Source organism: Coregonus clupeaformis, chromosome 3, assembly GCF_020615455.1.
Source record: "Coregonus clupeaformis isolate EN_2021a chromosome 3, ASM2061545v1, whole genome shotgun sequence".
Lineage (NCBI taxonomy): Eukaryota > Metazoa > Chordata > Actinopteri > Salmoniformes > Salmonidae > Coregonus > Coregonus clupeaformis.
The window spans coordinates 11,553,591-11,568,404 of record NC_059194.1 but is presented as its reverse complement, the minus strand read 5'-3'; the positions used below and the strand labels follow the sequence as shown (position 1 = coordinate 11,568,404).

At 42.4% G+C, this 14,814-nt stretch overlaps 1 protein-coding gene across 1 annotated transcript in view; it reads right to left on the bottom strand.

Moving 5' to 3' along the window:
- Window positions 1-12,779, bottom strand: part of LOC121538134 (annexin A5-like) — a 41,096-nt gene extending 28,317 nt beyond the window's left edge. Inside the window, exons 1-2 of the mRNA XM_045206488.1 lie at window positions 12,666-12,779; window positions 2,292-2,379 (exon numbers count right to left, since the gene is read on the bottom strand). Of these exons, the coding sequence (XP_045062423.1) occupies window positions 2,292-2,379; window positions 12,666-12,779 (202 nt within the window). The remainder of the gene's footprint in view (window positions 1-2,291; window positions 2,380-12,665) is intronic.
- Between the last annotated feature and the right edge of the window lie 2,035 nt (window positions 12,780-14,814).

Genomic DNA, 14,814 nt, shown 5'->3' with positions numbered 1-14,814 from the left:
CTAAATGACTAAAATGTAAATGTAAATGTATTGGCCAGTGTGAGATATGGCTTTTTCTTTGCAACTCTGCCTAGAAGGTCAGCATCCCGGAGTCGCCTCTTCACTGTTGACGTTGAGACTGGTGTTTTGCGGGTACTATTTAATGATGCTGCCAGTTGAGGACCTGTGAGGCGTCTGTTTCTCAAACTAGACACTCTAATGTATTTTTGCTCTTGCTCAGTTGTGCACCGGGGCCTCCCACTCCTCTTTCTATTCTGGTTAGAGCCAGTTTGCGCTGTTCTGTGAAGTGAGTAGTACACAGCTTTGTACGAGATCTTCAGTTTCTTGGCATGGAATAGCCTTAATTTCTCAGAACAAGAATAGACTGACGAGTTTCAGAAGAAAGTTATTTGTTTCTGGTCATTTTGATTCTGTAATCGAGTCCCCTGTAGCTCAGTTGGTAGAGCATGGCGCTTGCAACGCCAGGGTTGTGGGTTCATTTCCCACGGGGGGCCAGTATGAAAAATGTATGCACTCACTAACTGCAAGTCGCTCTGGATAAGAGCGTCTGCTAAATGACGTAAATGTAATGATGCTCCAGATTCTCAAGAAGGCCAGTTTTATTGCTTCTTTAATCAGCACAACAATTTTCAGCTGTGCTAACATAATTGCAAAAGGGTTTTCTAATGATCAATTAGCCTTTTAAAATGATAAACTTGGATTAGCAAACACAACGTGCCATTGGAACACAGGACTGATGGTTGCTGATAATGGGCCTATGTAGATATTCCATTAAAAATCAGCCGTTTCCAGCTACAATACCATTTACAACATTAAAATGTTCTTTAGAAAACAAAGACATTTCTAAGTGACCCCATACTTTTGAACAGTAGTGTACACCTGTTCTGAACGGCCCCAGAGTCTGCAACACCACTAAGCAAGGGGCACCACCAAGCAAGCGGCACCATGAAGACCAAGAAGCTCTCCAAACAGGTCAGGGACAAAGTTGTGGAGAAGTACAGACCAGGGTTGGGTTATAAAAAAATATCAGAAACTTTGAACATCCCACGGAGCACCATTAAATCCATTATCAAAAAATGGAAAGAATATGGCACCACAACAAACCTGCCAAGAGAGGGCCGCCCACCAAAACTCACGGACCAGGCAAGGAGGGCATTAATCAGAGAGGCAACAAAGTTACCAAAGATAACCCTGAAGGAGCTGCAAAGCTCCACAGCGGAGATTGGAGTATCTGTCCATAGGACCACTTTAAGCCGTACACTCCACAGAGCTGGGCTTTACGGAAGAGTGGCCAGAAAAAAGCCATTGCTTAAAGAAAGCAATAAGCAAACATGTTTGGTGTTCGCCAAAAGCCATGTGGGAGACTCCCCAAACATTTTAGTCATTTTCCAGAGCAATTTACAGTTAGTGAGTGCATACATTTTCATACTGGTCCCCCGTGGGAATCGAACCCACAACCCTGGCGTTGCAAGCGCCATGCTCTACCAACTGAGCTACACAGGACTACATATGAAAGACGGTACTCTGGTCAGATGAGACTAAAATTGTGCTTTTTGGTCATCAAGGAAAACGCTATGTCTGGCGCAAACCCAACACCTTTCATCACCCCGAGAACACCATCCCCACAGTGAAGCATGGTGGTGACAGCATCATGCTGTGGGGATGTTTTTCATCGGCAGGGATTGGGAAACTGGTCATAGCTATGCACCCTCGGTCACAACTTCCGCCGAGGCTGTCACCGGCTTACTGGCCACTGCCGCTCCATTATTCATCATTCCATTTGTCTTGTCTTGTCAATCACACATACCTGGTTCTTATCCCCTCATTAGTCCGTGTATAAGTGTTCCCTCTGCCCCCCTTGTCCTTGTGGGTGATTGTTTATTTGTTTATTCAGTGGAGCTACTCGTACCTTGTTATTGCCGGGATAGTATTTCCCCTGTGCCAGTTTTTGTTGGAGCTACCGTTACCTTGTATTGCCAGGGTAGATTTTCCCCTGTGCCTGTTTCGTTTGTCGCTATCCAGCGCTATTTTGTGTACGACGGAATAAACTCTGCATTCGGTGATCACCCTCCTGCGCCTGACTCCTTCTATCACACTCATCACACGCTCAAGTTTTTGTTTCACAATAAAAAAGACTTTGCAATATTTTGCATCTTCATAGTGGTAGGCATGTTGTGTAAATCAAATGATACAAACCCCCCAAAAATCAATTTTAATTCCAGGTTGTAAGGCAACAAAATAGGAAAAATGCCAACGGGGGGTGAATATTTTCGCAAGCCACTGTAACTCACCTATGCCTTTCATGGCCTTGTGTAGGAGCTCAGCATCCTGCTTGGCATTAAAGTTGACAAAGTCTTTCACACTGCCTCTGTAGGAAGCCTGTGGGAAAGAAATAACAACTGATGGACAGAGGGAACAGAATACATTAATTGCCTGCATTTCCTGAAAATGTGTCGTTGTGGGACCGACATGAGAGAAAATGTTTTGCACAATCAAACAATAATCTAGTTAGCAAGTTTGTTTGCAGAGGGGGAATCTTGGCATCAGAAGGGGGATTCTGGTCTGATGAAACCAAGATTGAACTTTGGCCTGAATGCCATACATCACATCTGGAGGAAACCAGGTACTGCTCATCACCTGGCCAATACCATCCCTACGGTGAAGCATGGTGGTGGCAGCATCTTGCTGTGGGGATGTTTTTTAGTGGCAGGGTCTGGGAGACTAGTCAGGATCGAGGGAAAGACAAACGGAGCAAAGTACAGAGAGATCCTTGATGAAAACCTGCTCCAGAGCGCTCAGGACCTCAGACTGGGGCAACGGTTCACCTTCCAACAGGACAACGACCCTAAGCACACAGCCAAGACAACGCAGGAGTGGCTTCGGGACAAGTTTTTGAATGTCCTTGAGTAGCCCAGCCAGAGCCCGGACTTGAACCCGATCTAACATCTCTGGAGAGACCTGAAAATAGCTGTGCAGCGACGCTCCCCATCCAACTTGACAGAGCTTGAAAGGATCTGCATTGAAGATGTGCCAAGCTTGTAGCGTCATACCCAAGAAGACTGTAATCGCTGCCAAAGGTGGTTCAACAAAGTACTGAGTAAATGGTCTGAATACTTTTTATTTTAGTCTTTTATATATTTTATTATTTTTGTTTATTTATTTTACCCCTTTTTTCTCCCCGGAAGCCAGCCGCACCAAGGTGTCGGAGGAAACACCGTACACCTGGCGACCGTGTCAGCGTGCATTGCGCCTGCCACAGGAGTCGCTAGTGCAATGGGACAAGAACATCCCTGCCGGCTAAACCCTCACCTAACCTGGATAATGCTGGGCCAATTGTGCGACACCCCATGGGTCTCCCGGCCGCGGCCAGCTGCGACAGATCCTGGACTCGAACCAGGATCTCTAGTGGCACAGCTAGCACTGTGATGCAGTGCCTTAGACCACTGTGCCACTCGGGAGGCCCAGGTCTGAATACTTACATAAATGTGAGGTTTCATTTTTGTGCAAACATTAAAAAAAAAACGTTTTGCTTTGTCATTATGGGATATTGTGTGTAGATTGATGAGGAAAAAATAAATAAATAAATAAGGCTGTAACGTAACAAAAATGTGGAAAAAGTGAAGGGGTCTGAATACTTTCCGAATGCACTGTATGTACTGATTGGAAAAACACACAATTTGAATCGACTGAACGTCTAATTCTGCTACATATTGAGAATGCTGCTGGTTAGCTATGTTTAGCTAATGTTAGCTATTGTCCTTTGCTGTAGAATTACAAGTCAAATTAAAGGCTATCAGCCCAAGGTGTTCAATTATTCTACTATGTTTAATCATTAAAGATATTGACATTAGGGAGCGACTGGAATTACAAGTCCAGGGGTGAATAGATGGAGGGGGTGAGCGGTGAAGACTACTTCAGTGGCAGTTGGTGACTTCAAATTTGAGGAGGATGATGAATTCACATTATTTTGAAGAAATGAAAGCTAATGGGATGACAATCTTGATCTGATTATGATCTGAGCCACTCTCCCATAGATAAGATACAGAGGTCAATGGAACTCATCCAAAACAATGGAAATGCCATGGAAACACATGGGGGAAAGATCCCGAATCTCCTCATTACCCCTCCAACAACATTAACCTAGATTTAGGCTATTGTTTATATGTGTATTTCACACTATGTTGAGGTAAAAATTTGAGTATAATGCTTGTATGGATGTCAACCAATACATGTTATTTTCATTGTCACCAATCAACTGCATTACAGTTAAAAACAACTTTGACTACCACCACCGATTTCTCTATGCTAGCCATGCTACCATCTTATACAAATGGGAGTTAGCATTTAGCAGTCACTTCTTCTAAACCTGAAAGGGGACTACTTCTAAATGTTATGCAGCGAAAACATCCAAATATTTCCAAATCGGACTTTAGTAACCACACTGTGGGCCTGTTACAATATTTAAATCATGACGGATTTGACAAATATCCACTTTGTTAGATCAGATTTGTTGAATGTGCGCCAAACCGGCATCCTTCTTCTATCCCCCACAGTCTGTATTCTAATGACCTCAAAGGTTTGAGAAAGACTGAATTAAATTAAATTAAATTAGTAGAATTGCCAGAAGAAGAGGCAGGTTGACTGACTACCGGCCTAAGTTAAAAAAGATATCCCTTAATGCTGAGTGAATTAACATTTAAGGTTCATGTTTTAGCTTTTTCATTAACTTCAATCAATTAAAGATGTCCTCTCTGTTTTCCTTCTGGTCCTGCAGGCAATGAGGTAATATTACAAAGAATCAGTGTTTCATGTGTAACACAATGCATCTGCTATTTGTATTTACAGCTGTCCCCTCCTGTTCCCTGATTAAGAGGTGATGACCACTCCACTCCACTACCGGTGTCAACTCTCTCCTGACTTGATAGGCAATCTGCACAAACATTAATCAACCAATGCAAATAGGCCTATGGGACAATCCACTGCTAGATTGATGGCATTTGGCTTTATTTACTCAATGGTTGAAACCCATCGCGAGTCACACCAACCAGAAGAGACAATGCATGCCTGTCTGTCTGATTATTTCAAGTTTCCGACGCAGAGTGATTGGAGTCCTCTTACATTTATGTGTAGGGATTGGACTGAGGATGGACATTGCTACTCTGAGCTAGAGCCCCATCAGTGAACATAGTCTACCTGACTACCTAGGGGTTTTCAAGTCAGGACTCCCCCGATGAAACTCTGTCCTGGGTGGGTGGGCTTAGACCCACGCTATCCATGTTACCATGCTTACGGTATTACAACACTATGCAAATTAACCACCATTATTTGGAAGTGGACCTCTGACTGTCTTTTTAATCATCTAATCAAATAGTTAGAAATATTCATAACGAGCTGAAGAAGCCATCTAAAATCAAATTAAAGAAGTGAACTGGATGAACAAGTTAGTGCTTGATGCCACGGCAGGGGAGCTGTTTGCTGTCATATTGCACATTTAATCAGTCCATCTCCACAGAGAGTGAACAACTTGAAGTTTCAAATGAAATGAGATGTTCTTAATTGGAAATAATACACTTGTTAGGTTTATTAGCTTTTTCTTCAGTACATTATGTAGTTACTGAAGAACCCTGGCCAGTACATTATGTAGCTACTGAAGAACCCTGGCCAGTACATTATGTAGCTACTGAAGAACCCTGGCCAGTACATTATGTAGCTACTGAAGAACCCTGGCCAGTACATTATGTAGCTAGCTACTGAAGACCCCTGGCCAGTACATTATGTAGCTACTGAAGAACCCTGGCCAGTACATTATGTAGCTAGCCACTGAAGAACCCTGGCCAGTACATTATGTAGCTCGCCACTGAAGAACCCTGGCCAGTACATTATGTAGCTAGCCACTGAAGAACTCTGGCCAAAAGTGGCCATCGGTACATTATACAGTGGCTTGCGAAAGTATTCACCCCCTTGGCATTTTTCCTATTTTGCTGCCTTACAACCTGGAATTAAAATGGATTTCTTGGGGGGTTTGTATCACTTGATTTACACAACATGCCTATCACTTTGAAGATGCAAAATATTTTTTGGGGTGAAACAAACAACAAATAAGACTAAAAAACATACAACTTGAACGTGCATAACTATTCACCCCCACAAAGTCAAAACTTTGTAGAGCCACCTTTTGCAGCAATTACAGCTGCAAGTCTCTTGGGGTATGTCTCTGTAAACTTGGCACGTCTAGCCACTGGGATACTTGCCCATTCTTCAAGGCAAAACTGCTCCAGCTCCTTCACGTTGGATGGGTTCCGCTGGTGTACAGCAGTCTTTAAGTCATACCACAGATTCTCAATTGGATTGAGGTCTGGGCTTTGACTAGTCCATTCCATGACATTTAAATGTTTCCCCTTAAACCACTCAAGTGTTGCTTTAGCAGTATGCTTAGGGTCATTGTCCTTATGGAAGATGAACCTCTGTCCCAGTCTCAAATCTATGGAAGACTGAAACAGGTTTCCCTCAAGAATTTCCCTGTATTTAGTGCCATCCATCATTACTTCAATTCTGACCAGTTTCCCAGTCCCTGCCAATGAAAAACATCCCCAAAGCATGATGCTGCCACCACCATCCTTTACTGTGGGGATGGTGTTCTCGGGGTGATGAAAGGTGTTGGGTTTGCGCCAGACATAGCATTTTCCATAATGGCCCAAAAGCTGAATTTTAGTCTCATCTGACCAGAGTACCTTCTTCCATATGTTTGGGGAGTCTCCCACATGCATTTTGGCGAACACCAAACGTGTTAGCTTATTTTTTTCTTTAAGCAATGGCTTTTTTCTGGCCACTCTTCCGTAAAGCCCAGCTCTGTGGAGTGTACGGCTTAAAGTGGTCCTATGGACAGATACTCCAATCGCCGCTGTGGAGCTTTGCAGCTCCTTCAGGGTTATCTTTGGTCTCTTTGTTGCCTCTCTGATTAATGCCCTCCTTGCCTGGTCCGTGAGTTTTGGTGGGCGGCCCTCTCTTGGCAGGTTTGTTTTGGTGCCATATTCTTTCAATTTTTTAATAATGGATTGAATGGTGCTCCGTGGGATGTTCAAAGTTTCTGATATTTTTTTATAACCCAACCCTGATCTGTACTTATCCACAACTTTGTCCCTGACCTGTTTGGAGAGCTCCTTGGTCTTCATGGTGCCGCTTGCTTGGTGGTGCCCCTTGCTTAGTGGTGTTGCAGACTCTGGGGCCTTTCAGAACAGGTGTAGATATACTGAGATCATATGACACTTAGATTGCACACAGGTGAAATTTATGTAACTAATTATGTGACTTCTGAAGGTAATTGGTTGCACCAGATCTTATTTAGGGGCTTCATAGCAAAGGGGGTGAATACATATGCACGCACCACTTTTCCGTAATTATTTTTTTTGAATTATTTTAAACAAGTTCTTTTTTTCATTTCACTTCACCAATTTGGACTATTTTTGTATGTCCATTACAAAATCCATTTAAATTACAGGTTGTAATGCAACAAAATAGGAAAAACGCCAAGGGGGATGAATACTTTTGCAAGGCACTGTATAGCCACTGGAAAACCCTGGTCAAAAGTGGCTATCGGTACATTATGTAGCTAGCTACTGAAGAACCCTGGCCAAAAGTGGCCATCATTGGATAACGATCCCAAGTCAACCTGAACTTGTGCGGCCCATTTCACTGCTGTATTTGCAATACTTTGAACTAACACACCAGTAAACAAAAAAAAAACACTTACCATGAGATATAACTTGTTGATGAGACTAAGTAGAATTGGTCAAATCTGAAAAAGCAATTGTGTAAGCATAACATAGGTTGGTATATCATAATTTACAATGTCATGAGTCACTCTTCTAAGAACATACATTTCCACCAACAGATGCTCTTCGAGTTTTATAGAAAAACATGGAAATTCATAAGTAAATACACTCATATATGTTTTTATATGAAATATACCCATGATTTTTTTGTCTTGTCTTATATGTCACAAAAACATTGCAGAATGAATATTAACAAAAACGAAAAAGTATCTTACCAAAGGTGTCTTGTTTTCTGACCTCTAAGAATGGATAGTGCTGTAAAGAGACAGTGGGCTATGAAAATGTTATGGGTATTGACACTCCTCTACTCCACCCCTCAACAACAGCAGTGTAGTGTGTGGGGATGGCCTAACTGTACTACTCGGCTGTCCAAATAAAGTGTCCTATTTCAGCAGCTGTCAATCAAATGGGGGATCATGACCTAATGCATTCTGGTGTTTTTACAACGTAGTATACGGATGATACATTACAGCACTAACATATGGACAAGATGGCACAAAATAATAAAAGGTCTGCTTGTGAAAAATGGTTAAACGAGGGACCAGAGTGTTTGTGTCTCAGGTGAAGAGGGTGGATCTGATCTCCATTACCTAGGACTTGACATAGATTAAATAGATTAATCAAATCTCACATTGTTGTCAATTTTTGCTGAATCTTGCATGCTTTCTCAAACAGCTGTAACTGTATATGCATTCGTATATGCATTCGTAAATCAGGTCCTTTCTTGTGTTGGGCTCTGGGATGTAACAACCGTTGAGCATCTGATTTTATGGTTGATTGTGGAGGAAAGGGGTTGAGTGTGTTAGAGTATTTGCGTGTGTGTTTATCCCACATCTGTTGCAAGGGGGTACGGATGTTAGCAAGAATATAGGGTGAACCACAATATAATTGTTTGCTAAAATAATAATTGCTTGTCAAAAATACAATGTAATACAATGGCAATCTGGGTTATAGGTTAAAATCCTACGCATGAATGGCCGACATTATTACACATATTAATTGATAATGATGGAAAATAAGATATATATATATGTTGAGGTGAGAGCATTGGAAATTCTTTTGGCAGTTGACCTGCTTCTGGATGGGTCCTGGCCTCTCTGGGCCCTAGGGACCCGGAGGGACGGGGGTGGTATGCCGATCACTGGGATGACGGCCCAACTTGGGACGGGGAGGGGCTTTAGCGGGGGAATTAGTGGAGAACAATTGGAGGGTTACTTAGTAGCAATGCAAATATCATGGTACAGCTATATGGAGACTCAATCACTATGGTATTTTTTATTGGTAAATTTACAAACATATATAATGATAAATAGATTTGAAACTTGTATTTCATTACGGTATATGGTGAAATAGGTATAGCCAGTTATAATTGTAATGGCTTAGCAAATAATAACAAAAGAAGAACTATATTTACATGGCTCAAAGAGAAGGAATATAATATCTATTGTTTACAGGAAACTCATTCAACAATTCTAGATGAAGTTGTGTGGAAAAAGGAATGGGGGGGTGAAATATACTTCTCCCATGGGCAAAGAAACTCAAAAGGGGTGATGATATTAATTAACAGTAATTTCGATCCGAATGTGCAAATTGTCCAAACAGATACGCAAGGTAGATGGATTATTGTTATTGGACCATAAACAGATATGGCTCATTAACCTTTACAGACCAAATAATGATGATCCACACTTCTTTGACAATATACAGTGAGGGAAAAAAGTATTTGATCCCCTGCTGATTTTGTACGTTTGCCCACTGACAAAGACATGATCAGTCTATAATTTGAATGGTAGGTTTATTTGAACAGTGAGAGACAGAATAACAACAAAAAAATCCAGAAAAACGCATGTCAAAAATGTTATAAATTGATTTGCATTTTAATGAGAGAAATAAGTATTTGACCCCTCTGCAAAACATGACTTAGTACTTGGTGGCAAAACCCTTGTTGGCAATCACAGAGGTCAGACGTTTCTTGTAGTTGGCCACCAGGTTTGCACACATCTCAGGAGGGATTTTGTTCCACTCCTCTTTGCAGATCTTCTCCAAGTCATTAAGGTTTCGAGGCTGACGTTTGGCAACTCGAACCTTCAGCTCCCTCCACAGATTTTCTATGGGATTAAGGTCTGGAGACTGGCTAGGCCACTCCAGGACCTTAATGTGCTTCTTCTTGAGCCACTCCTTTGTTGCCTTGGCCGTGTGTTTTGGGTCATTGTCATGCTGGAATACCCATCCACGACCCATTTTCAATGCCCTGGCTGAGGGAAGGAGGTTCTCACCCAAGATTTGATGGTACATGGCCCCGTCCATCGTCCCTTTGATGCGGTGAAGTTGTCCTGTCCCCTTAGCAGAAAACCCCCCCCAAAGCATAATGTTTCCACCTCCATGTTTGACGGTGAGGATGGTGTTCTTGGGGTCATAGGCAGCATTCCTCCTCCTCCAAACACGGCGAGTTGAGTTGATGCCAAAGAGCTCCATTTTGGTCTCATCTGACCACAACACTTTCACCCAGTTCTCCTCTGAATCATTCAGATGTTCATTGGCAAACTTCAGACAGGCCTGTATATGTGGTTTCTTGAGCAGGGGGACCTTGCGGGCGCTGTAGGATTTCAGTCCTTCACGGCGTAGTGTGTTACCAATTGTTTTATTGGTGACTATGGTCCCAGCTGCCTTGAGATCATTGACAAGATCCTCCCATGTAGTTCTGGGCTGATTCCTCACCGTTCTCATGATCATTGCAACTCCACGAGGTGAGATCTTGCATGGAGCCCCAGGCCGAGGGAGATTGACAGTTCTTTTGTGTTTCTTCCATTTGTGAATACTCGCACCAACTGTTCTCACCTTCTCACCAAGCTGCTTGGCGATGGTCTTGTAGCCCATTCCAACTTTGTGTAGATCTACAATCTTGTCCCTGACATCCTTGGAGAGCTCTTTGGTCTTGGCCATGGTGGAGAGTTTGGAATCTGATTGATTGATTGCTTCTGTGGACAGGTGACTTTTATACAGGTAACAAGCTGAGATTAGGAGCACTCCCTTTAAGAGTGTGCTCATAATCTCAGCTCGTTACCTGTATAAAAGACACCTGGGAGACAGAAATCTTTCTGAATGAGAGGGGGTCAAATACTTATTTCCCTCATTAAAATGCATATCATTTTATAACATTTTTGACATGCGTTTTTCTGTATTTTTCTGTATTTTCACTGCTAATTTCTTTGTCAGTGGGCAAACGTACAAAATCAGCAGGGGATCAAATACTTTTTTCCCTCATTGTATATAATAAATTATCAACCCTGCAAGCAATTCAAGACTCTATTATTATGGTGGGAGATTATAATACTGTTTTAAATAGCTCAATGGACCGTAAAGGAAATCACACTTCTTTCAGACATCAGACACTTTATTTCACCCACATCCCAACTATCCCATTCCAGCCTTATGTTTCATTTCCTGGAAGCACTTGTGGATTGAGGCTGCATTTACAGTGCCACACAAGGACCAAACCACTTTTCAACCACCTCACCAGACCTGGGTCAGATACACATGTCAAATACTTTGTAATACTTGAGATGCACTTCATTTAGTTTGCCCGGTACTGTGATGAGGTGGTGTTGAAGAAGTCAGGCGCAGGAGGGTAAATCACAGAATAACAGGCTTTAATCCGCAAAATACAGGTTTATGCAGAAATGCGTCAAACACACTCCATGGCACAAAACAGCTGCACTGGAAAATACAAGGCACACAGGAAAATACTCCCGTCGATACACAATACACGAGCTCCACCGAGCTTCACAAACCTCCACAATAAACAATCACCCACACAGACAAGGAAACAGAAGGAACACTTATACCATGACTAATGAGGGAATAAGGACCAGGTGTGTGTGATTGAAGACAAGACAAATGGAGTGATGATAAATGGGAAAAAAAAGTAGCTAGTAAGCCGGTGACACCGAACACCGAAACCTGCCCGAACAAGGAGGGGAGGCAGCCTTGGAGAAAGTCGTGACAGGTACATAGAGTAGCAATGTCCAGCAAGCGCCAGGACCGTCTCCTAAAGTTTGCTGTATAAAAGACACCTGTCCACAGAAGCAATCGATCAATCAGATTCCAAACTCTCCACTATGGCCAAGACCAAAGAGCTCTCCAAGGATGTGAGACTGAAAATCCAACACTAGGTAACACTGGGCAATTTGCTGTATAAGATCATATATTCTGACATTTTTACCAAAACTATTTGAGTCACATACAGTAAATGAATAGCTGTTGTTTGGGAATGGTTTTATCTAAGTACTTACAGTGCTGTCTTAGAGGCTTTGACCACTGGAAGCAGCTTCAGTAGACCCTTCTCTGATCTGAAGTATTTCCTCAGGTCAAACACATCATGCTCCTCTTCTGAAGTCAGCAACACAAAGACCAGAGCAGACCACTGTTTCAATGAGAGCCTGGTTTCTGAGAGACTTCCTGATCCAGGTAGCGTTGGATCTCCTCTACTGGAGAATGGTCATTCAGCTCATTCAGACGGAACAGATTATTTCATCCCAATTGTTACCCCATTGTCTGATTGGACTCCAGTGACAAGTCCAGGAGGAAGTGGAGGAACAGGTCTAGATGTCCATTCTTGCACTCTAAGGCTTTATCCACAATACTCTTGTGTAAGTCGATTGTAAGTGATGACGACCTTTCCCTGGATGAGGATGTCTGTGTATTTTCAGTGCTGTCCTGGAATGTGAGAAACACATATGATGCAGCAAGAAACTCTTGGATGCTCAGATGCACAAAGCAGTACACCTTCCTCTGGTGCAGCCCACACTCCTCTCTAAAGATCTGTGTGCTCACTTCTGCGTACACGGATGCTTCTCTGACATCAATGACACACTCTCTCAGGTCTTCCTCATAGAAGATCAAATGGCCCTTTCCAAGATGTTTAATGGCCAGTTTTCCCAGTGACATAATAATCTCTACATCAAAGCCTGGATCCCTGTCATGGTCTCAATGGTACTTCTGATTCTTCTGTTTGATCTGAAACACCATGAAGGGTTTGTACATCTGAGTCATGGTCTTGGGCATCTCTCCACTCTCTGTTTCACCCAACAGTCTCTTTAGAACTGTGGCTAAAATCTAGCAGAAGACTGGTATATGGCACATGATGTGGAAGCTCCTTGATGGCTTTATGTGTGAATTGACTTTCCTGGCCTGGTTCTCGTCATTGATTCTCCTTCTGAGGTACTCCTTCTGTGGGTCATTGAACCCTCGCACCTCGGTGACCTGGTCAACACACTCAGGGGATCTGATTTGCTGCTGCAGGTCTTGAGGTTATCCAGAGGGAAGCAGATTCCCCTTGATGAGATTTGTTAGCAGCACATCCACAAAATGTGACTCTGTGACATCACAACAGATCTCATTGTTCTGGAAGTCTAGAGGAAGTCTACACTCATCCAGACCATAAAAAACGAACTGAACTTTGCACATTTCATTGCTGGGACCAAATTATTTTGTCTCTGGGACAAAACGATCAAGAAGTTCAGTCAAGCTCTTTTCCCCCCTTTCATCAAATTCTGCTCTCGAAAGGGACGCGGAAATATGAAGTGGATATTCTGATTCGCTTTTCCTTCAGCCCAGTCCAAGATGAACTTTTTCACAGAAACTGTTTTTCCAATGTCAGCAACTCCCTTTGTCAGCACAGTTCTGATAGGTTTGTCTTGTCCAGGTAATGGTTTAAAGATGTCGTTACATTTGATAGGCGTCTCATGTTGCTGGTCTCCTGGATCGTGCCTCAATCCGTCTCACCTTGTGTTCATGATTGACCTCTCCACTTCCACCCTCTGTGATGTAGAGCTCTTTGTAGATATTATTGAGAAGTATTGGGTTTCCTTGTTCAGCTATTCCCTTAAATACACACTGAAACTTCTTCTTCAAGGTGGATTGGAGTTCATATGAATTACCTAAAAATGCAAGGTTAATTCAATTAATTATATATTGAAGAACATAAGTTATGAATTTTAGTGACCAGCTCCATCTGGTTCATGTTCCTCAGGACGTGCAGGGTGATCTTCAGAGCCCCCTCTCTGGCACTGCTGCACTGTTTCTCATCTTCAGTGTTCACCATTTCCTAATCCTCCCTCTGACTCTCAAAGGACTCTGGGTTAGTTTTACGAAGAAGCCTCTTGAACCTTTTCAGCTAATTCAAATCAAATCAAATCAAATTTTATTTGCCACATACGCCGAATACAACAGGTGTAGACATTACCGTGATATGCATACTTACAGCCCTTAACCAACGATGCATTTATTTTTATATAAAAATGTAAAATAAAACAACAACAACAAAAAAGTGTTGAGAAAAAAAGAGCAGAAGTCAAATAAAATAACAGTAGGGAGGCTATATACGGGGGTACCGGTGCAGAGTCAATGTGCGGGGGCACCGGCTAGTTGAGGTAGTTGAGGTAATACAGTGGGGAAAAAAAGTATTTAGTCAGCCACCAACTGTACAAGTTCTCCCACTTAAAAAGATGAGAGAGGCCTATAATTTTCATCATAGGTACACGTCAACTATGACAGACAAATTGAGAAAAAAAATCCAGAAAATCAAAAATGTAGGATTTTTAATGAATTTATTTGCAAATTATGGTGGAAAATAAGTATTTGGTCATCTACAAACAAGCAAGATTTCTGGCTCTCACAGACCTGTAACTTCTTCTTTAAGAGGCTCCTCTGTCCTCCACTCGTTACCTGTATTAATGGCACCTGTTTGAATTTGTTATCAGTATAAAAGACACCTGTCCACAACCTCAAACAGTCACACTCCAAACTCCACTATGGCCAAGACCAAAGAGCTGTCAAAGGACACCAGAAACAAAATTGTAGACCTGCACCAGGCTGGGAAGACTGAATCTTCAATAGGTAAGCAGCTTGGTTTGAAGAAATCAACTGTGGGAGCAATTATTAGGAAATGGAAGACATACAAGACCACTGATAATCTCCCTCG